Here is a 24313-nt window from a genome sequence, read left to right on the forward strand (position 1 = left end):
GAATTGTTAAATTCGCGAGCGTGGAGTCCTGTCCTGAACGGAGAAATGTACATGTGTATGTAACATTCACATCGGGATCAAAATTAATATTTTCGCGTGTCTTTGATTTCGCGAATAGCACCCAACTCGCAAAATTCGCGAAAATATAAACCTCGAGAAATATTTGGCGTATACAGTACTCAATGTGACCAACCTTCTCATTCATTCTTGTTACGTGTACGTTCACGAAAATGTATGCATAGAACTACTGAAATTCCTGGTGATGCCAGGATACAGAAGAGAGGCAATGGCCTGCAAATTTTACTTATAGAAGCCATTTTTCTCACTCTCTCACCAACATTCCTTCTAGAAAATTAGAGAAATAAACTGCCAATTACTTCAAAAAAAGATGTGGTCTCGCATTACGATAGTGATACTTCATATGCTCCACCCAACTGTTCCTTTGGAACTTCCAGTATGCTACGACATTTCAAAATTGCAATTCCTTTTTGATATTTCTCAATTCCTTAATTCCTCAATGACAATGTTTTTCCCCAGACTGGTGCATGACCGTGAAGTCACTCTGTTTGATGGGACAAGACTGCTGCGTCACGATAGATTTGAACAGGCAAAACAGGACACCGGTCTCTCCGAGGCAGAGCTCGCTGAAAGGTACGAATAAAGTTGATGATAATGATACTAGAAGAGATGTACTACTGCTGCTGCTACTGCTACTACTACTACTACTACTACTACTACTACTACTACTACAGTGTACTACTACTACTACTACTACTACTACTACAACAACTACCACTACTACTACTACTATTACTACTACTACTACTGCTACTACTACTACTACAACTACTACTACTACAACTACTACTACAACTACAACTACAACTACAACTATTACTACTACTACTACTACTACTACTACTACTTCTACTACTACTACTACTACTACTACTACTGCTACTGCTACTACTACTATTGCTACTACTACTACTACTACTGCTACTACTACTATTGCTACTACTACTACCACCACTACTACTACTACTACTACTGCAATTAAGTACTATTACCACTGCTACTACTGCTGCTACTTCTAATTCTAACTTACTGTTTGTGATATTAATCATAATTGCTAATAATCAGACTATAATGTTGATGATGATGAAAATAACAGTGATGAGGATGATAATAATGATGATGATGATGAATATGCCAATGACAGTGACATCAATATTACTTAGGCAAGCCTGAGAGTCAGTGCTGTTTCTTTGAGACTTTGTGTGGGTCAATTAAGGAAATTGTAAGTAGAGATAAAAATTTCATAAAGTCTGGAGTGCAATTCTTTGACTCAGCTGTCAGACAAGTGCACACTCCAAGTTCATGCGTGGTCATCAGATGGACAACAAATGTTTTACTGCATTTTTTCTCTCTCAGGGATGTTTCTCAGTCATTTTTTTTTTCTCCCTCATTGGTAGTACTTATTTTCTTTCCCGTTTTCAGATCTATTCTGAGGATCCATCCGTCATTCCGCATCGTCGCTCTGGCCGAGCCACCGGTGGTCGGTAGCAGCAGTCAGCAGTGGCTGAACTCTGAGCTCCTGACCCTCTTCACGTACCACCACATCAAGCCACTGAGCATGGCGGAGGAGATGTTTGTCATAAAGGGAATGGTGAGGAGGACGGGGTGGTAGAAGGGGAGGGGGAGGGGGTAGAGATGAAGAAGGGGCAGGGGGAGCAGGCATGATATTCTGCAGATTTAAATCTGATTTCCGATTTTTTTTTTCCCCTAATGTTTACACACATTTTGCTTTTTCCATGTATCAAAATCACTTGAAAATTTTGATTTCCGAGTTTTTAAACAAACCTCAAATCATCCCCAGGGGAGGGGATAGAGAGGAAGAAGGGATTGGGGGAGGGGGGGGGGGGTTGGCGAGATTGGGATGAGCGAGGGGTAAAGACTCTGTGAATGAGGCAGTGTGTATTCAAATTCAAGGACTTCCATTGCATATACCCATTTCTTATGAACAATCACTATTTGATATGGATCTGTAAACTTTCAAGTTCCATTCTGATACTCTTACATAGATTCCAAGCTTCATAGTATTTTTTTTTTTTTTTTTTTTGCCGTAGACAGCATTAGAAAAAAAAAATGACACTCCGATCATATACAAATTTTCTCTGCAGTTTAGAGTTGTTATCTTTTTGCATTGTCATCTACCTGCTTTCATAGCAATGATGAATGAACATATTTCTTGACATTGTTCTTGTGTCATAAAGTTTGTTAGGTATATCTTTATCCTATTTATATAAAATAAATTGTAACTCTTTGGTGACGTCATACCCACTAATCTGGTGCAGTGCTATTGAGCATAACCTATGAAAAACTACTAAGTTGCAATCAAGGGATGGTACATCCAATTTTTTTGTCCATAATCGATGATCGAAAGTTGCTCTTTAATACATTGTACTTATGTGATGTTTCATTCTCTGATGCTGATCCTTTCACCCATCATCAGGTTCCAAATGCGCCGACGGACAGTCTGGATGCCGTCCTGCAGTTGACCCATAGACTGAGACACGCAACTGACCCCAATGTAAGCTTGTCGACCTGATTGATTGACCATTAAGTAGAGATGACCATAACTTCACAAGACCCCCTTGGTTGATTGTCCATTCTTAACCCGTTGAGGACGAGTCCCTTGTTTACTCGGGCAGGTGTCTATGGAAAATGCATGTTGTAGCAAAATCAGTCCATCCTCAATGGGTTAAGAATGTCCGTAGTGTATGATGTGATGTGAGAGACCCTGATGTACTGTGACCCCCAGAGTAAGATGGTCTTAACACAGTGGACCTATCACTTGATAACCCCTGTGTAAGATGGCCTCCTGGTTTGATTGATTGGGCTGCTAGATGACCCCTCTGCACTTAATGACCCCCATTTAATAGTGTTCTCCTGGATTATTTTTTTTTTTCTCTTGACGTTGCTGTAAAGATGACCACCAATATGAGATGGTCTCTGGGCATTTAGCCACAAAACTTTATAAGGAGTTCCTGTTTTGTAGCAGAAAGATGAGATCTTACGAAGAGTGCAATGTTCATTGTATTTATATCTATACTAATTAAAGTGTGGGAACATGTGAGGCACAAAAACTGGACCACAAAAACTTGGTCCTTGTCATTGTCAAAGCAATAGTGCCCCCTCATAGTACATTTATTCCTCAACTTACAATAGTCAATAGATGACATGCAAAACAAAAAGATTCAGACTTGCATTCATAATGTTGTGCAAGAGATGACCAAGTTAATTTGTAATACATGTGTAATGTGAAATTTTACCTCATTTTTTTTCCTCCTGTCTTCAGCTCCAGTCCGTGGCTTCGTCCCTGTCCACCAGAAACCTGATCCGCATCGCCCTCCGCCTCTCCCGCTACTCAGACCAGAGTATCTACGAGGCCATCAACAAGGCTTGCCTGTCAAGGTCAGTACCTGACTTCTCTCAATGAGATAGGAAGATGGAGAAAGAATTATGAATATTTTTTAAAGGGATAGTACAGTTTTAGTTGAGAAGGGGCTTGAGGTTTCCAGCGTTTTTTTTATGATGATTTTTTTTTTTTTAAGATAATGAGAAACCTTTCATGAAATATGAAAGAGCATACAATTCTAAGAGGAGTTCAGAGTTTATTTGATGAAATCTGGTTTTGAAATGGCTTAGATATCCAAAACAAGGCAATCCTAATAACAGATGGGACCAGATTGCTTTTTTGTACTTTGTTTTTTTTGTTTTATATTTCAGCCACTGTGAAACTGATTTTCATCAAATAAAGTTTAAATTACTTTTAGATTGTATGCTTATCAACATTTCATGAAGTGGTTTCAAGCATTTTGCAAAAAGTTAAAAGTTGAATTCTCAACTCAACCAATACTATACCATCCCTTTAAAGTATTGTTTATTGCCGCACCCCTTCACTAGTTTTAAGCATCATTGCAAATTGCTTAAACATCCATTGTCCTGTGTAGATATTCATTGAAATTGCTATGTTTTGTAGTAAGATTATTGGTAATAAAATGAAAGATCTACAATTATTATTTTCCTTGAGATCATTTGTTTGACATGTAGTTTCTATCTTAGAAGAAGGAGAAGTAGAAGATGAGTCTGCCAAAATTAACCGAAAGTGATCTCAATGAAAGTACAACAGTTTAGACTATTTAATTAAAAAAAAAGTGCATAAAGATTTTGTCCACAACAAAGTAGTTTGAATAACAGATTGAGATTTTATCTTGTGTGTATGTATATATATATTTTTTTTCTTCGCAGATTTCTCCCAAATTTGGCGAGGCAGTCTCTAGACCAAGCCTTGGAGGATGCTGGCATCACTCCTGTAACCACGGCAACGGATGACTCCAAGTCTCTGGATGAGCTGGAGAAGGGGATGACATGTGAGTTGTCTCCAAACCGCAAAACCGCTAGACAGACAATATTTCTCAGGAGTATATTGAGAGTGAGGCAGAACGGGCTTTGTGTTGTCAATGCACAGGGACATCGCAGCATTATAGGGAAACATCACCTCAGAAATTAGTTTGTGTGTGAATAGAAGCAGGAAAATTAAAAGAACAGGATAGTGTAAGTTTGATTGAATTCTATTGAAAGCTGAGAAAGTTATGACTTTTTGAAATTTGATCAATCATACACAAATTGGCAATGCTGTGATGTCATATGCGAGCCCCCCCCCCCCCCCCCATTTGGTCTGTACTATGAAAATGAGAAATGTGTATTTTCTTATCAAGTGAATTATACTTGATTGATCACAACTTTAAAAAAAGAAATCCTAACTTTTTTTTAGTTAATTAAATCAAATATATCTATGTGCAATTTTGAAATGTAAGTTTGTGTGACTTTTGTTTGAAAAAAAAAAATTGTGTGTGTTTTGGATGTTTGTTACTCAGGTGAGATAAAGGACAATGTACTGAGGGTCGGCAGGACAGAGATGTCGCTCTACAACCCAGAGAACCGCATGATGGTACCCGACACCCTCTTCTATGAGAATCCACAGGTAAAGGTCAACGTGGTGGTGTTGCTACCTGAAGATTTTGTGATCTGTATAAAGTATGATGCTTGTGACAGAGAATTTCTATTGCGCTCTTACGCTCATGTCTCAACCTGGCAATAAAGTGTGATCAATACAGATTTTACCCCAGTGGAACACATTAATGTATTCATGTGAATATGAATGAACAAACCTGATAAGAAAAGTAGAAGCGAAAACCTGTGAAATGTCAGAATTAACCCAGGAAAAACTCACTACACCTAACCATGATTTACTTCCCAAGTTGATTAATTTTCACAGGAATGTATGAGCAACAGTGACAGACAAAAATTGGAGTTCAAGAAGTGCACAGCAAAAAAAAAAAAAAAAAAACGTAACTGTAACTGCTTGTCATCCTTTTCCAGATTACTGATCGCGCTGTGCGGTCAGCACAGAACCAAACAATTGCGTTGATTCACACGATCGTCTGCATGGTAGATTGAAGAGCGGCCCCATGGTATTGCAATACAAAGTTTCACAACTGATATAGTACGTGGACCCATTTTATAAAACAAATAATGCACATGTTTAAGTTTGTGATGTATCAAAGCAGAAATGCAGCACACTCTTTGGTACTTACAATGTTGTGCATGTGACTGTCTTACAAATACACTCAAGTTCACCTCATCTCTAAATAATGCACCCTACATTACGTGCATTATTTGTTTTATAATTCTGAGCTTCTTTTTTTTTTTTTTTGTTCGCACAGCATCTTGCCATCATGGAGGACATGCTGAAGGATTTCTCCCTGGGAGAACATCTCCTCCTTGTCGGTAACCAAGGAGTCGGCAAGAACAAACTAGTGGACCGCTTCCTCCATCTACTCAACAGACCCCGGCAGTACATCCAGTTACACAGGTAGGAGCTCAGCCATGGCCTTTGCACATAAATCAGTGATGCATGATTGGATATCCTTGGCAGGTTTTAAAAACAGCCTTGTGTTATCTAAGTTTCAACATAAACAGTGGCCCAATGGCCCAAGGCCCAGGGCCACTAAATATTGATCTGGGGCCACCAAATTTCCAAAACAGTTATATTTTGGTGGCCCAATCAGGATTCTATTAAAGATTCAAAATAGATTATCTTGTTTACTTTTTGTTTATTTGTACTTTCTTCTGGAGGCTCCAGGTGCAATGATCCATGTCTGATCCATCGTAGAATCATTATCAAATTGTTGATTGCTGGTGATATAAGCGACCCTGAGGCATACCATTTTCATGTTCTTGTTAAATCACGCAGGGATACAACTGTACAGACCCTGACACTCCAACCCAATGTCCAGGATGGTGTGATTGTGTATGAAGACTCCCCTCTGGTATGTATACATCAGAAAGTAAAACAGTGCATCTTGTTTGTTCTTAATTGACCTGTTGCTTTCAGAGTAATAATAAAAATAGTAAAATAGTAAAAATGTTATTGGCTATATCATTTTGTATAGTAAATGCAAGATATGTATCTATACATTTTTTTTTTTTTTTTTGGGGGGGCGGAGGGATGAATTACTGTGATGCTAAAGAAATCTCTTGGCTAGTTACAGCAAAGTGCATAGGGACAAAAATGGTTAGTAATAGTTAATCCCCCCTTTTGTGGTCCACTCCTGTAGGTGAAGGCAGTGAAGTATGGCCACACCCTGGTGGTGGATGAGGCAGACAAGGCCCCCACCCACGTGACCTGCGTCCTGAAGGCCCTGGTGGAGAGCGGGGAGATGCTGCTGGCTGATGGTCGACGGATCGTGTCAGGTGAAGAAAACCCATTCACAATCCCCTCTCATTTCTCTGTGACTGACCTGTGGCATATGAAACCTATTGCTTTTTTGCCTTGTCCATTTAATGTGTTTCTTTATCATGTTTGAGGTTCGTATGGATGTGTAGGCCTTTCATGATTGAGAACTTGCATACCTGTAAAATCAAACAGCCTCTAGACCCATAAGATTTTGGCCAAAAACCAGCCTTGCTTGTAACAAAAAGTCATAAAAATTGACAATAGTGTAGTGATTTCTGAATGCTATCGCTTGTTCCAGTAGATGGGTTGCTGAAGTTTGTATTATCAAGAAATTTCAATCATGACGGAATATTTGACCAAAGATAATGGTCTCTCGAATGTGGGTAAAACAAAGCTATTTCAGCTCAACTGCAAGTGTATGTTTCTGTCTTAAAAATATGCACAGGTGTTAGTCCTGTGTCTACTTGAGTGGTAGTAGTAGGGATATGTCAAAAGTATTCATCAGTTCGTGAGTAGTATGCACTGTGTTTAGGGATTCTCTCCAACCTCCAGGATTGCGCTTAAGTTGTACAACTTCAAGTGATAAAAGCATTCTGAATATGACGGTAGATGAGGAGAAGTTTGACAGATGTAGAGCATCATCTTTTGTCATATCTTTTACCTTGATTCATCAGCTCATTCTGGTCTGCAGCCGTCGGAGGACATCATCATCACCCACCCGGATTTCAGCATGATGGTCCTCGCCAACCGTCCCGGCTTCCCTTTCCTCGGCAACGACTTCTTCGGCTCTCTAGGTGAGTGGGGTGGACTTTTCACTCTTACTCGAGAGTCGCCTACTAGATTGTATCATCGCATACTCGCCAGTGTCTGTCATTTTGATGAAAGTTTTGATGAAGAGTGAAAATCATTCTGTTACTTCATACAGTTAACTTATCCAAGACAGTGATTATTTGCCACATCTTCTCACTTTTTATGAGAACTACACCAGCAATGAATGTCAAAGTCATTTTTCAGTGCTACCTTGTATGATGCAATGCCAGCCATCTACAATTAAATCGTTTAGCAATTTATCCATTTGATCAGTGGTAATCTTTCATTTTTGTCCGTTTTTCTGTACATAGTGAACATCTTCTGCCAAGCAAGTTTTAGCAGGGTTGTTAGGACTGTAGTTTGCTGTTTTGTACCTTCCTTTGATTTTAATTTATTCATCCATCAAATTTTGATTCTTCTTCTCTCCTTGTCTTCCCTGTTGCTAGGTGACATCTTCAGCTGCCACGCCATCGACAATCCCGACATCGAGTCCGAGATGGCAATGCTGCAGCGCTACGGACCCGACGTGCCCAAGCCGGTTCTACGCCGGCTGGTCCTGGCCTTCAGCGAGCTGAGGGACTTGGCGGACCAGGGCCTCATCGCTTACCCCTACTCCACTAGGGAGGTGGTCAATATGGTCAAGCATCTACAGGTCAGTGTTCCCTCTGGGTCAGAGCCTTGTTCGTAGTCCAGATCTAGATTCATAGTCAAAGACTGTCGGTGGTCCAGATGTGGAAAGTTTTTTCTTTCATTCTTTTTTTGCTCTACATGGTGCTATAACAGTGCAATGTCTGCTACAGCTCAGTGCTTACAGTGAAAGTGTAGGAAACTCTCATGAGCTAGTGGAATGTTTGAGTTTGTGTAGCGATGCCATCTTCACGTGTTTGCTGAAATGCACAACCCCGCACAAACCGATCTATAAGTTGCAGTATGCCACAATACACTGATAGCGTCACTGCCAAAGCTTTGTCATAGACATAACCAATGGGAAAAACAAGCTTTTGTAAATTGTGATGTCTTTTTGTTCTTATCAGTTGTCAGTCATGCAGTATTGCATTATAGTAATTTTCTATTCAATTACTGGTATATTTATCTCTTGATTTACGGGCTGTAGCCTTTGTAAATCAAATTTCCAAGGACTCTGTTGAATGAATTTTACATTTACAGCCAGTCAGCATTCTCTGTAATATTATGCAATAGTTGTCATGGTAAGTCACCCAAAAATAATATAATACATGTCTTTGATGCAGTAGGCATTTAAAGGGGAATGAAACCCAAATATACAAGTAAATTATAAGTGAATGAAGCAATATTAGTTGGACACATCAGTGAAAGTTTGAGGAAAATCAGACAATCCATTCAAAAGCTGATATGAAATTTTAAATTTCTGTTGCAGCTGTTGCTAGATGAGAAGGCTACTATAGCTTGTAATGTCACATATGAAGAATGATCTAAAAAGAAAATTCAACAATTTTTTTTTCATGGAAAGTACACATTTCCTCTGCTTTCTGAAAGAGATAAATCAAGTGACTAGTGTTCTTTCATTATGCCAGAAAAGTGAAAATATTTTGAATCTTATCTATGTATCCATTATATCATTCTTCATATGTGATGTCACAAACTGTAGTAGTCTGCTCATCCAGCAATGGCTGCATCAAAACTTTAAACTTTCACTCAGTCTACATGCATATTTGGGTTTTGTTCCCCTTTAAGGCTTTAGCATTTGTGAAACATTATGGAGTGCAATAATAGCATTTCTGTCCTGATATTATATACATATGTGACCCTGCACCACAAAACACACAAAAAGTCACCAGACATGAATTTTTAGTGAAGACCATATTCTGAAAGAGCAGACTTTAAGCTTTAAAATGATGTATAACTCAAATCAAATGGACTCTCCTAACCTATCTAAATATTGGAAAGAAAGCTCAAACTCAGGAAAAGGGTGAACTGAGAAAAGAGGCTCTAAAGTACAGTGTCTATTCAAGCGCTTAATCTTTACCAAACCGTGCTGACTGTGCGATGAATGGGACAAAAAACAGGAAGTAAACCACCTGAGTAACAACAATGAAGAGATTATCAGATTAAACTGAAATTAAGCATGCTTCATTAACACATTCTGTCCATAATTAATGCCAACTTTCAAAGCAGTAGCACTATCCTTTCAAAAGTTTTTAGAGTTGAAAGGGAAGAGAGTTTACAAGGTTTTTCAGAAATTAAAAAGGGGCTCTAAAGACACACCTAATCACACTATTCTACCAAATATGTTCGAGATAAACTACTGAAAATACACTTTCCCGCCCGTTTTATGATCCCAACTTTTAGCATGAGGTAAAAGAAGACTTGCTCTTTTAGAAAATATGAAAAAATCAAGATTGGCTAGGTTGACCAATTTCACGTATTTTCAGTCCTCACGCAAAATCAGTGTGTGCGACTTTATGTTCGTTTTGTGATTCACAGTCACATAATCTTTTTATTCATTTACGTACAGAAATACCCAGGTGAGGGACTAGCCATGGTGGTGAAGAACGTCTTTGACTTTGACGCCTACAACAACGAGATGAGAGAACAGGTGGTGGAGATCCTTCACAAGCACGGCATCCCGATCGGGGCCAGTGCGGCCAATGTCCAGCTGGCCAAAGAGTAAGCTCCCCCACACCCCAATGACCACAGGCATTATGGGTTCAGATGCTGGACATGAAGTAAAGCAGAGTCCAGGGGTCCGTTTCATGAAAGTCTTACGAGGGACTTTTCGCTCGTTAGACACACTAATGAGAGACTTCATGAAATGGACTTGAAAGTCTCTGCATACAGTGTAGCTACATGTACATATGAGCGACTTTGGCCATTCTGAGATTTACGTAAAGACTTTTATGTGGCGACTTCATGAAATGGACCCCAATATTGTTTGCCAGTCTGTCTATCTCAGGAAACCTTGGTATGGGCTTGTGTTGGATGAACACTGACAAAAAGCATATTATGGAGCATATAAAGGGGTAATTCTGCGGAATTGGTCCCATATTGGACTCGTAAGATGGGTGGTTTGCTTGTTGGGGGTGTCACCTTTGATAGAAGGAAATGCTGCTTAACTCAGATTAATTTTCAAGTCTGTGAATTTATTTTTCTCTCTCACTCAGGACTTATTAATTTCATTTCAAGTGTTCTTACATGATACCTTTCATGACTTGCAATCTAGTTTTCATTCTTCAGTTGTTGCTATGTTGGGCAAGTCATTGGCAAGGAGCAGCCTTTGCCCTAGGAAGTACATAGTCTGGTCCAGTGCTGTGTATAAAGAGAGTTTGGCCAACTCGGTTTTGTCTAATGAGTTTTGAAGCCTGCAATTGGTCAGTAGCCAGTCTCGTGACCTACGTGGAAGCACGTCGTTACTGAAGAGAGCGCGTGTGCGGTGCCCATTGTTAATACACTGTACTTAGCTTGCTTTGATAATGACATCTGAGTGTACATGCTAACCCTCTTAACGCTTCATAGGCTGAGTTGCACCACGGCATCCAATTTAGCAGTTGGCTAGACTCTCTTTATGTACTGCACTGGTCTGGTCTCTTGGAAGGTTTTATTGCAATGTTGGAATACTAGTGACTTAGGACTTGATCAAAACTGTGCTGAACTTGTTCATCCCATTTTTTTTCACCATACTGTTTTTTTTATTTGGTGAGGTCTTGTATGATTGCAGAACTAATTCTAACGCCTTAATGGTAGAACATAGGAAAGAATTTTACATTACTGCACTGTGAATAACTCTTGTCTTCAGTACTTTATACAGGAGATGCTTTATTACAGTGCATGCACATTGTAACAAACAGGGTTATAACAAAATTTTGTTACAGTGAAGTAAATCTTCATGTGCCAATATCTTGAGCTATATCTCTCTATATACTGCAGTTATTCGGCTATGACGAAATATTAATATTCCGAAATGAAACTGCCAGTCCGAATCAGAGTCGCCTGTTAAGCTGTATTTCATTCTGTATTGGACATCTGAAAGCTTAACACTGGTTGGCCAAAGCTTTCTTGGCTAGTCAACAATCGATGTATGCGAAATGAATTTCAGCCAATGAAAATGGATGTCTAATGAGTTGCGGGAGAGGCTGTCATTTTTCCTGCCTTCTTTGCGTCACAAAAGTCATCGAAGCTTATTGAGGATTGCTTGACTTAGCAATGATTAATTGAAGCAAAGCAGAAGTGCAGACATAGAAATATGATATGAAATGAATCAAGTGCAATAAACAGCCTATTGTAACATTTATTCCAGCTAAGAACTCCCAAAATTTCAACAACATTGATTAGCCTGGCTATTCTGTGTGCATGTACTAGCCTTCATACTCAAAATATCCTATCCTGGAGTGTTAAGGCAGGAGTGACCCACTAATCAATTTTAATTCAAAGCACAAAGTCCTTCATGTTGGTATTGATGTGAACTTTTTACACAATTATCAAGCTAGCAAGTAATTTGGGTCTTGTTTTTACCATTTTTTTTTCTGTCTCATTGTTTTAAAACAAACAAACAAACAAAATTATTCCTGAAAAAAAAAAGAGAGAAAAAGTTCATGCATTCATGTCAGACATGATTGTTCGTTTCTGTGCTTTTTAGGACACTGGTGGCAAATCAAACCTATTTTACTATTAAAATGCACCAAAACTAGAGAGAATATGTTGGTATGTCAGACTGTGGCACAAATGATTTGCGATGTATCGAAAGCCTACAACAGATAAATTGAGATTAAAGGCTTTTAGAAACCAAAAGGAAGAAGAAGCATATGAATAACTTGCAGAATGTATTCTGACTTTAAATAGCTGTGATATGGATGTTATGATTTTTAGAGGCACCGATAATTCTGGTCCTGAAATGCAAATTTCTTCCGTGTAAGTTTCTTGCTTGGAAATATGATATGACATGCTTCAGATGTAGATTATTCAAAATTCGTTGGGATCAGAGTATATATTTTTGTGTATTGTGAACACTGGGACCCACAAAATTTGCAAAAATGAAAACCATGTGAAATATATGGCATATACAGTATATTATATCTGATTTATAATGGGTTATATGCAGTGTGTATGATGATACGTTCTTGTCATATTTAATATTCATGGTATGTATTTTGTGTAATAATGTATCATGCTTGACTTGCTTGTATGTTGGTGTCAAACTCGGAAAGTTTGCCGAAATGATTCGTCCAAAAGATATTCGTGTGAAATAAAATGATCAAATTTAAATTTTTACACCTTTCTCGGATCCCATGCCTTTTATTTGTTGTGTCACTTGTTGTATTCATATTTCATTAATTAGTTGAAAAACCAGAACAAAAATTACTACCAAGAAAAATGTGCCTTTAGAATTTATTGCCAACATGCAAGCAGCATCAAGACTTCAAATTATTATGACTTTATATTTCTTTTTTTCCAACACTATTTCTTTACTGTTGAGCACATGTTACTATTTTTGACAGAGACAAACATCAGACATTCAAGCTGACATGTCAAAAAGCTAAATTTGATTTTTTTTTTTTTGTCGAAAATAATAATTTTATTAGTAAGTATGTGTGTCTTTTAATGACCAGAAGCAGGGAGTTTCCTGTGTATGTCACAATCATTAAAAGAAGACATGATATGACTTGGATATATAGAGAGGTTTAATTTGACAGAATTTACTGAATGGTCAAATTTCAAGAAATTCCTGTAACGACCTTGTGTTTGCACAACAGGATGACTATCTCACACAGAATATGTTGTACCATATAGAAGACATCATATTGTCGGCTTGGAAACGGAAGGATGTTATCACAATTTTGGGGAGTATTGAGTTGTTTGTATAACATTGTAGAGCTTGATCTCCTCTACATTATGGTGTCAATTTTAAGTTATGTAAATTATCTGTAAAATGTTAAAGATTACAACCAAAAGGGCACTTTTTACCTGATATTTGGAACAATGCTTATAAATCTACTCACTTTTGATTGAATTTAGTTTTATTTCATGAAAATTGATTGCTTCGTTTCTATTTACGCTCAAATTTTAGAATGTGATAGTGCCCTTCTGGTTCTCAGCTGACAATATGTCTCTTTTTTTTTTTACAGTTAATATACCTTTGTCGAGTCTAGGGCTGTACGCAAGAATTTTTCCTGAGGGGTTGGGACTATATTCCATATTCTAGGAAACACACACGGAAGGCAGTGCAGCGACAGAGTGGGGGTATGGTATGGGAGGGGGGATGTTTCCCCTCTCTCACGAGGGAGCTTTTGCATTTTATTAGAATAATAACAAAGTTCAACAATTTGTTGCTCTCTTTAGGTGGAGGATTAGGAATACATTTCCTGATCAAATTATTTTAAGATCTGATACCCACGTCTGAAGAGAGAAGGGTGTATTGGGTGTTGTTTGGGGATTCAACTGTCCCTTTCCCCTGCAGACCAATCAAAAGGCAATATGACTAGAAACTCATTTTCTAACGAAAGTATGCTTCCGCCGCTTACATTTCCTTGAACCAAATCTTTGGTATAAGTACAATTTATTCATTGGTAGACAAAATTAATGATTTTCATGCAATTTACAAATGTGTTTTGTCATCATCAGGTAGTTGTAATGATAATGATAATGATGATGTAGTCTTCTTTATCCAGGGTAACCTCTTCATTGTTCCCACTGCCCTACCAAGAGGGGCTTGCCTGTACAAAAATTAATGTACAAAATCTTCCTTCTCCTGTACAGCTTACAAGAGCCAAAGGCTCAAGTGAGCCATTGCAATCATTTGGCATCAGGGGTCAATCTTGTGTTGTGCGTAAGACCTTTTTACCCTTTCAGTGTCTTCTTGTTTCTTTTAAAGTCCATCCAATCTCTGTTATCTACCATTCTGTCTTCAGATTTCCCTTACCAGCAGCAAGTCTGTCAGGCAGGTGGTTGTTTGGCAACAGGGGGGCCAGCAAAAGGAAAATGGTGTGTCCAGTGGAAGAGAAGAAACTCAGAGTGAAGGTAATAATTGTTGCTTGTAGTTGGAAGATCTCAGTCAATGTTACTCAATGACTCAAGCACAGACACGGCCTCACAGACTCACTTTGATAAGAATTTACACTGAAGAGAAAGGCTATATCCACTGAAAGCAGTGAAACAATGACAGCAGATACTGAGCTTGGAAAAATCAGCGGGATGTCTGGCACATAACAAAAATGTTCTATGCTCATTTGAATATCAGCAATCCATTCTTCATGAGCATCAAACCAGTTGCCATGGCTACTTGATTGCAAATTAATTTCAAGTAGTATCTCTCATTTTAGCAATGAGCAAGAGAAAAAGACGTCTCATCAAGTCATTGACTGTTTCTCGAAGAAATTAATTTCTTCTGAAATCTTTTGTAAGTTCAACAAATCCAATGTACTGTATCACATCCTCTAGTCAAGAGGAAGTTTGTATATTCTTGCAAAATCTAGAATTGTCATATGTCTTAACCCCATTCCCATTGTTTAACGAGGTTTGTAAACTTTTAACATTGAAACTGGAACTCAATCCTTCAATTCTCTTTATCTCAACACCATTCTCAATGCTGGTTTCAGGGCCCTGCCAACATCCAGGTCAGAGAGCACAAGCTGGAGCGCATGGATTCTCGGTCGGCTAGCTTCAACGAGCAGGCGGCCTCGTGGCAGCTGCCTATGAATGAGATGAACATACCGACCGATGTGGTCGTGTCCAAAGGTAAAGGTCACGGCGATCTTGATGGGGTCATATTTGCTCAGGGTAGCCTCGTCTATGTTTGTGCAGTTCGTAATTTATACATCTAGGGCAAGCGGGTCATTTTGGATACACATTTTTATACCCCCGCCAAACGAAGTTTGAAGGGGGTATATAGGAATCAGCGGACGGTCGGGCGGTCGGGCGGTCGGGCGGTCGGTCGGGCGGTCGGGCGGGCGGTCGGGCGGTCGGGCGTCGGTCCGTTGCAAATCTTGCGTCGCGAACTACTTCCTCAGTTTTCAACCGATTCCCATAAAACTTGGCACAGATGTGTGCCTTGGGTTGTAGATGTGCAAGACGTATTTTTTGACAGTACCCAAAAGTACGTTGCCATGGTAACGGCATATTATGGGCAAAAATGGGTACAAATCTTGCGTCGCGAACTCCTCCCACAGTTTTTGATCAATTTTTATGAAATTAGGTACAGATGTTCATCTGAATATGTTAATGTGCAAGACACATATTTCCGCAGTGGCAAAAAGTGCGTTGCCATGGTAACGGCATGTTATTGGTAAAATATAGGGCAAAATGCTTCATGGCAAAACTGCTTCATCAGTGTTCTTCCAATTCTCATGGAATCCATATTGAATGTTTGTCTTAGGATGTAGGTCAGCATGACACATTTCTTGACAGTGACAAAAAGTATGTTGCCATGGTAACAGCTCACATATTATGAGCCAAAATGATGGAAAATTTTGTGTTGCAAACTACTTCCTCAGTTTTTGCCCAATTTCCATGAAACTTGGTACAGATGTGTGCCTTTGGTTGTAGATGTGCAAGACGCATTTTTCGACAGTACCCGAAAGTACGTTGCCATGGTAACGGCATATTAATGGCAGAAGATCAAGGAAAGATCTTGCGGATTTAACTACTTCCTCAGTTTTTTGACCAAAGCTTATGAAATGTGGCACACACCTTGATCTTGGTGGGAAGATTTGGAAGACATATTTTTCGGACGTGTCGGAAGCTGCGTTGCCATGGTAACGGCATATAAATGGCAGAAGATCAAGGAAAGATCTTGCGGATTGAACTACTTCCTCTGTATTCGACTGAAGCTCATGAAATGTGGCACACACATTGGTCTTGGTGGGAAGATGTGCAAGACATATTTTTTGGACATGTCGGAAGCTGCGTTGCCATGGTAACGGCATATTAATGGTGGAAGATCAAGGAAAGATCTTGTGGATTGAACTACTTCCTCAGTTTTTGACAAAAGCTTATGAAATGTGGCACACACAATAGTCTTGGTGGGAAGATGTGCAAGACATATTTTTCGGACGTGTCGGAAGCTGTGTTGCCATGGTAACGGCATTTAAATGGCAGAAGATCAAGGAAAGATCATTCCTTGGGTAAGACTGTCGTCACGGGGCGGGGGTATTAATCACCTTAAGTGATATTTCTAGTTGGACAAGTTTTGACACCAGTTACTCCGGTGTATACGGTCTAGAATGTTATCCTCTATTATACCCCAGCATTAGAGCCTACAGGATCATGCCACAGTGTACCAAGATTATGACACAGTGTCAAAAGATTATGACACAGTGTTCCCAGATTATATCACAGTGTACTCTGAAGATTATGCCACAGTTTGCCAATATTATGCCACATTTTAACAAGATTATGCCACAGTGGCATATTATTATGTTTCAGGATTCTGCCACAGTGTACCAGAATTATGTCATGGTGTACCGAGATTATTCTAGTGCCAAAGTGTTTCAAGATTATGCCAAAGTGTAGGAAAATTGTGCCTGTCAGTGTAACAAGATTATACTCCAGTGTTCTGAGATTATACCATAGTGTTTTGAGATCTTGCCGCGGTGTACACATTGTGTTAGAGACCATAGTATTAAAGATCATATCACTGTGTTTTTAGATTATGCCAAAGAACTCTGAGATTGGAATAATTTCAGCAAAGGTGATTGCCAAGTCTGGTCATACCAGCTGTGTTCTGAAAGAGTATCTGGCCAATATCTTTGATAAATGACCACCTCACCTTTGACCTTTTCCAGAGTCCTCTTCTGAAATGGTCCACGTGTGTGTCGGCAACCCCATCAGTCTCTACAGCATGAAGCCACTGGGCCAGACCATCAAGTTCCTGGACCTCTATGACGTCTTCCCGTTCCTTGGCTACCGGCCGGCCCAGCTTGCCGCCCTCGGTGGCCCGCTCGAGGGGCAAGTGGTCCTCAATGACCCCAAGGTAAGGTTGGTCAAAGGTCATGGACAGGTGGATGCACAAATGTGTCTTTAACCCATTGAGGATGAGTCCCTTGTATACTCTGGCAGGTGTCTATGGGAGTACCAGTCTGTCCTCAACGGGATAAGGTACTAGCTGACCTGTATGGGAGTTCCTTTCAATTTCCACCAAACGTGGTCTTGAGATGGATCTGTTATTAGAATGACACAGTCAAAGGTCAAAGGTCAGCTCAGTCACCATAACCATCTCAGCCCTTGCAATATTTGCTCATTGATATATGATACCATTTGCATAATGCGCAGTTAAGTTGCCACTGGTAATGATGGCCTTCATGATTTCAGAAACATGAATTTATATGTTGTATTTAATAGCATTGATCAGAAAGCAATGTATATCACAATCAATGATATGACTTATGCCTGCCCGTTTATTGTGTTAATGTGATTTACAACCTGAATCATTACTATTGTATCATTACTATTAATATCACATGCAAGAAAATTATGGATGTAGGATGTTTTGCGTGCTCACTTATATAGAATTACTCAGCTCGTAATGAAGAGTCTATGATTTGGATGGATGCTGTAATGCTTTTTCACAGTGCAAAACAGTCTCATATGTTCTGTTTTGTTAGTTTGTTTTTGTCACATTAGTACTATGGGCTGCATTAGCAGCACCGATTTGTCTGTTTCCATTGTAACCTTTGAACTTTGACCCTCCCTTTAGAGTCACACCACCCTGCTGATTGACCCAAACTCTGGTCAGGTGTGGAGGCTGTACACCACGGGCCTGCTGGAAGAGACGGTAACCAACATCCGGCGGACGGTCACCGGCAGCAACCAGGCCCACCAGTACAGGATGTGCGGAGAGTTCGCTCACGACAACTGGCTGGTGTTCTACGAGGACGGAGAGTGAGTGTGTGGCAGAGCTGCCAAGTCTCCCAGATTCCGCAGGAGTCTCCCTGAAAAATGTCAAAATCTGTTCATGTCCAAATAAGAGAATATCAAAATCTCCCTGATTTGGGAATTATTTTCGTCCATTGAAATGAATGTAACACACAGATATCTCCCTGATTGCTGCGTGAAATGTCCCTGACTTAGATGTGGGAATGTTGGCAGACCTGGTGTGGTCATGCCATGTAGATATCTGTCGGCTCTGGTTACAGGTCGTTATATTGCGAAAGTTTGTTATTCGAAAGGTTTGTTTATTTGAAAATGAAATAAGGTTTGTTATTCCGAAGGTGCATTAGTCCCAACATGAAGGTGTTTAGGTGCGTACTAACACACCTCAGAAATTACAAACCTTATGAACATAGTTTTCAAAGTAACAAACCTTCAGATTATTTAAGCTTATCGTCGCTGGGGTAACAAGACCTTGTATCTGAAATTTTGGTGAAAATGACTTTTTTGGATTAATGGTCAAATAATGGGTTAGGTGATGTCCTGGCCAAACTCCAAAAATGAAGCCACCACGGCATGTCAAAGGAAAGGCTATCCCATTCGCTATAGTGCTTTGGCCGCCATGTTTTTTTGGCTCTCTTGAACATGTAACATTTTGTAGATACGAGGTCTTGTCACCCCAGCGACGTTATGTCATTTTTGGACTAGCAAAACCTTGCAAGTGTAATGTACAATTTGTAAAACTCCAGCAGGGAAATATAGAAAAACAGCTTTTCTTGTTTCATCAAAAGTTTTTGTTTGCGCTATAAAAAATAAACAAATACACAAAAATAAACAAAAAATTCCTTTATTATTTGTCTACAGCAGTGGTCACGAAAACTGTGCAATATAAACATTGAGCAAGACCATATCATTTCAAGTGTACATATGGATGAATACCAGAAACAGTTATGATGTTCTCCAAATGTTTAGAATGCCTTTCACATGCTTCCCATCTCCCTAACAGAACCAAAGTTGAGTGGATGGATGTTATGAATGGAGAGGCCTACACCATCGACCTTCCCATAAAAGTCAAGTCCCTTCACCTGACTTCCCCCGATTCCTGGCTGGTGGTAGAGTCCAACTCAGACAGGTGAGTAGAAACAACATGGAGCTCAACCATTCAGTGGGGGGGGGGGGGGGGGGGGGGGGGGAAGAGGGTGAGAGATTATACTGGGAATTATGTTATTTCCATAACCCTTAACTTTTGATGTGAAGAGAAAGGTGTCTTTATGTGCTGTGAAGGGCAGTTTTTCAACCATTCAAATGAATTAAAAGAAATGTCTTTTATTTGTTCATTATGATTTTGAAAAAAAAAAGATATAGTAATGCAAGAAGTCACAGAAAACATACTGCAGGCTGCCACAAGGTATATTGTGGTAGCTATGTTTTGTAGACAGAATAGAATTTAGTAGTACAAGTATTCTTATTGAAGCAAGAATTTCAGCTCAAATCTGCTGAGGTTCCAGAGATATTTTTAGTTTGGGAATGCCCTTCACGCACACTCCACATATTATGTGAATATTCATTTTGTGGTGGTGTTCGGTTTCTGACGTAATATCACCAGCTACACAATTTTTACAGATAAACTTGTAATACAGTTTTTAATGTTTTGATTACCACTCATTAATAAACTATTGATGTAATGAAGTATTTGCATGTGATATGATATATAAATACAACTTCACATCCAAAAAAATGAGTGAATTGTAGACAAAGAAAAAAACCTTCAGAAGAAGGCACATAAAGGTGCATAGTCCCGGTAGTGTAGAGGGCGCTGTTGATGACACTGCCGATCACCGCTAGCATTGATACGAAGATTGCCGAAGTTGAGCTGTCATCAAGAGTAAAGCGCGTAGGCGTTGCTAAGTAACGTTGCCTTCGTTGTCTTCTCTGTGCATCGCGCAGTCTGTAGCAATGCCAGGGTGTGTGCATACACATGTATGTGCTTGTTATTATGACATCACAAAAGAAGTTTGCTAAAGCTGTCATCCCCCTCAGCCAAATCATGAGCCGAACTGTGATTGGACCACTGACTACAGTGGATCGGACTTCTTCAGACTCGGGGAAGTGGGCCACAGCGTAAGCGCTAAAGAGGAGTCGATAGCATAGGTCTCTATAGGAAACTTGCGCCGTGCGCCCGCATACGGGTCTAGGGCAATTACCCCCTGGGCAATTACCCCGGACCCTTCCCCTGGCCCTAATCCTAATCCTAATCCTGAACCTAATCCCAACCCTAACCCTAAACCTAACCCTAACCCTAATCCTTACTCTAACCTTACCACTAACCAGTATTTAGCCGGGGGGTAATTGCCCTCTGGGGGTAATTGCCCGGATACGCCGCATACGCATTTGACTAAAACACTGGGACCATGCACCTTTAAATGAAGCTCCGTGTAACTTTCACTCGAAAGATATATGCATTCCTTATATTAATGATGTGATCACAGATACCCCCTGTCCCCGCACCCTTTCTCTCTCTTTAGGAAGTATCTTCTGACACGCCCCTCCCCCGATGCACCTGTCAGTCAGATGAATGCCATCTTTGATGCAAATCCAGGAGACATAGGTAAGAATGATTGAGTCAATCACCAGTCTACATTCAAGATGGCTTCGACGAAAAGTCTGAGTCAAATAGTTGAAGTTTCAGGAGAATTGCCTCCCCCCACCAAATTAGAGAAGAAAGTTCTGGAATTTTGTAGGTGATAGTGTCGGCTGCTATCTGACATGTAAATTGTGCGAGGTGATATGGGCATCACTACATGAAGCTATGGAAAATCACGGCATGACATGGAAAATCTCACTTCATTTCACTTTATTGGGGGGAAAAATGAAAAAAGAAGGAATCATAACAGTAGATGGGTGGTGGCTCTCATGTGCAGAATATGCTTACACATTCATTGTAGCAACATGAAAGTAACAAGTTTGTGGGAAGTGTCTGAATGATGTCATTCATATATTCCTATGATGTACAACTGTAGGATACTCTTTTGCTCTTGTCGTCATTATCATCATCACCATCACCATCGCCATCACCACCTCCACCGTCACCATCACCACCATCGCCATCGCCATCGCCATCACCATGGCCATCATCGTCATTATCAGTATCACCATCATTACCATCATTACCACCATCGTCATCATTACCATTATCACCATCACTGCCATCATCATCATAATCTTCATCCTCACCATCATTGCTATTATCGATATTTACATTATGAGGGGTAAGTTAATGATTCACTTTAATTTTTCTCTGTATTCAGAAACTCCCGATGAGACCTCCTCACAGTCAAACCTGCCACAGACTGTATCTCAGGAAGGCTTGAACAAAGCCAATCTCAGCGCCGTGATCGGCGAAAACATGGAGGCGCCGAACCGAGTCATGGCCGACCCTCGGACGTACGGCTCTGTCGCCGTGGGATTTCCCGATCTGCAGGTGTGTTCAGTTGTGGGTCGATTTTGTTTCTCATACTCACTACAATGCAAAATATATCAACTTGTGTTCCCTGCTGGTGTGGTTGAATTTTCAGGGCTTTATCAGGTAGTACACTTCAGCCCATTACTGTCTTTCCAACCTCGTTTGTTGGGCCCATTATGATGATCTGTTTTATTGCTATGTATCTATGCTTCGGGTTTCTCATTTTCATCCAAGCACACGTTTTGTTTGGGGTTTTTTATCCTTTTGTTTTTTTAATTCCACCTTTATTGAAAACAAAGATAGTTTGTGCTTTGCTTTTCCTCTTTTCCATATAGAAAATCTGTGACTATGTACAATATGCTTGTTAGTTTTGTTATTACGGAGCTATGCATCAGATTAGTCACTGTAATATTTGTTGAATTCCGTGTACTTTGTAGCTCAATTACAGTACAAGAAATATGCCATCCTCAGGAAAGTATTTGTTCCCATTATATATCTGATTTATGTATTACTCTGAATAGAAATGAGCAACATTTGAATATGTAATATGTAAAGTGCTACTGCAGCTGAATTTTTACACTCTGTCTGCTTGAGAAAATTAATGTCCATTCTCTTGTCTAACATTCCAAACCCAGTCGTCAGTCGATCTGTACACCATTCCTCGCTCTCTGCCGCCCCAACCAGCTCCATCCGGTGCCCGCGACCCCCTGTCCTTCATCGTCAAGAAGAGCGGAAGGGCAGCATCCGTCGACGGCCGTCCGGTCATCCTGCCGGAGTCCGGTCAAGTGGTGAGGGTGACCAACAGCCGACAGGTACCCAAGGAGCTCTTCCCCGACGGTGAGTCAGAAGGAGGGCGTACGGCCAACCCTGTTTACAAAGGCCACCGTGGAGGAAACATTTAGACAAATAGTCTATGATATCTAGGTTGTCATTGGAGTACATTTGACTACACTTTGAGGTTAAAAAGGATTGTTCTGTCTCCTTTTTTTTTTTCATCATGGGAAAGGTGCCTTCAATGGTAGGGTATTTTTCCTCGCATTGGCAAGAACATGTACAAATAGATTACCATTGATAGCAAGTCAAAATTAGTTTTCCCACCTGAGACATGAAGTCTATTTAACAAGATGGTCACTTGAGCTCTTTCACTTCATTCAAGTAAAAAAGAAAGAAAAAAAAGAGTTTTTCCTTCTTTTCTCATTCCAGAGAACTGCACAGCAGATTCAAAATTCCAGTAGTGAACATGAAATATTGGGGGAAAAAAGTAAACATGTGATGGTGCATGCTGAAATCTTCTGTTTTTGTTTTTGTTTTTTTAGTGTGACACACAAAACAAAATAGTGCAAGATTGTGTCAGCAAAATGAAATGTAGTCTCAAAACAAAGCAAATATTTCAAATGCTGTTTGTTAAGTGATGTTAAGAGATGTCATATCCAATAGTAAGAGCATTGACATTTATAAAATCCTGTATGTGTCATGTCCGTCCTTGTGTAGGGAAAGTCCCTTCCTCTGGTGAGTTCCTGGAAGTTGCTGACCTCTCCTCACAGACTCTCAAGTACATCCCAATCCCAAGGTGAGACTTTTATCGTATTTAGATAGACATGTCAGATAGGTAGTTAGATAGATAGATAGATAGATAGATAGATAGATAGATAGATAGATAGATAGATAGATAGATAGATAGATAGATAGATAGATACTCTCCTCACAGACTCTCAAGTATATCCCTATCCCAAGGTGAGACTTTTATCATATTTCAGATAATAGAGATTAGTAGATAGATAGATAGATTGAAATAGAAAGACAGATAGGTAATGTAGATAGGTTGATAGATAGATAGATACAGCGTAGATAGATAGATAGATAGATAGATGGGTGGAGAAATTTGTGCATGCACGTCATAGTCATGTTGGGATCAGAGTTAATATATTTTTCATGTTATTAAATTTGTGAATAGCACACGACTCACAAAATTTTGAGGAATAAAAGCCCTGCAAAATATATGACATGTGTAGTATTTGGCTCAGAAGAAAACTCACTTTAGATGTCCCACATACAACTCCACTTTGTATCAGTGAAAGTTTGTGTGTTTCAGTGAATACATTTCTGTGAAATCTTTTGTTGCATTCGCGCAGTCCTCTCATGCAGCGTAACTACACCCCATGGGTGTCCGACTCCAAGGTGCTCCTCTCCCGGACCCCCAGCGATGGCGTGGTCACCGTGGATTCCGGCGGCCATGTCAGGATGTGGGAGACGGGGCGCCCTCAACTGTCCAAGTCCCTCAGCGACTGGTACGAGATGATTGGTTCCGCTGAGGATGGCAAGCTACAGGTTTGAAATACTAGTTGTTTGTTTTTTTATTTGTTTTTTTGTTTTTCATAACTTCTTGTTTTTTGTTTTTG

The 24313-nt window shown here is 39.9% G+C and overlaps 1 protein-coding gene across 1 annotated transcript in view; it reads left to right on the plus strand.

Moving 5' to 3' along the window:
• The window catches only part of LOC139714568 (von Willebrand factor A domain-containing protein 8-like), a 65455-nt gene that overhangs the window by 23956 nt on the left and 17186 nt on the right, over nucleotides 1-24313 (plus strand). Inside the window, exons 15-36 of the mRNA XM_071626287.1 lie at nucleotides 538-651; nucleotides 1501-1669; nucleotides 2516-2593; nucleotides 3362-3477; nucleotides 4315-4436; nucleotides 4944-5050; nucleotides 5793-5941; nucleotides 6323-6398; nucleotides 6687-6822; nucleotides 7480-7599; nucleotides 8062-8267; nucleotides 10110-10261; nucleotides 14497-14605; nucleotides 15184-15322; nucleotides 17368-17555; nucleotides 18279-18463; nucleotides 19458-19583; nucleotides 20977-21059; nucleotides 21760-21932; nucleotides 22550-22751; nucleotides 23406-23484; nucleotides 24047-24242. Coding sequence (XP_071482388.1) covers nucleotides 538-651; nucleotides 1501-1669; nucleotides 2516-2593; nucleotides 3362-3477; nucleotides 4315-4436; nucleotides 4944-5050; nucleotides 5793-5941; nucleotides 6323-6398; nucleotides 6687-6822; nucleotides 7480-7599; nucleotides 8062-8267; nucleotides 10110-10261; nucleotides 14497-14605; nucleotides 15184-15322; nucleotides 17368-17555; nucleotides 18279-18463; nucleotides 19458-19583; nucleotides 20977-21059; nucleotides 21760-21932; nucleotides 22550-22751; nucleotides 23406-23484; nucleotides 24047-24242 — 3025 coding nt within the window. The remainder of the gene's footprint in view (nucleotides 1-537; nucleotides 652-1500; nucleotides 1670-2515; nucleotides 2594-3361; nucleotides 3478-4314; nucleotides 4437-4943; nucleotides 5051-5792; nucleotides 5942-6322; nucleotides 6399-6686; nucleotides 6823-7479; nucleotides 7600-8061; nucleotides 8268-10109; nucleotides 10262-14496; nucleotides 14606-15183; nucleotides 15323-17367; nucleotides 17556-18278; nucleotides 18464-19457; nucleotides 19584-20976; nucleotides 21060-21759; nucleotides 21933-22549; nucleotides 22752-23405; nucleotides 23485-24046; nucleotides 24243-24313) is intronic.

Source organism: Diadema antillarum, unplaced genomic scaffold, assembly GCF_040938485.1.
Source record: "Diadema antillarum isolate AM-2024a unplaced genomic scaffold, OU_Dant_1.0 scf00000006, whole genome shotgun sequence".
NCBI lineage: Eukaryota > Metazoa > Echinodermata > Echinoidea > Diadematoida > Diadematidae > Diadema > Diadema antillarum.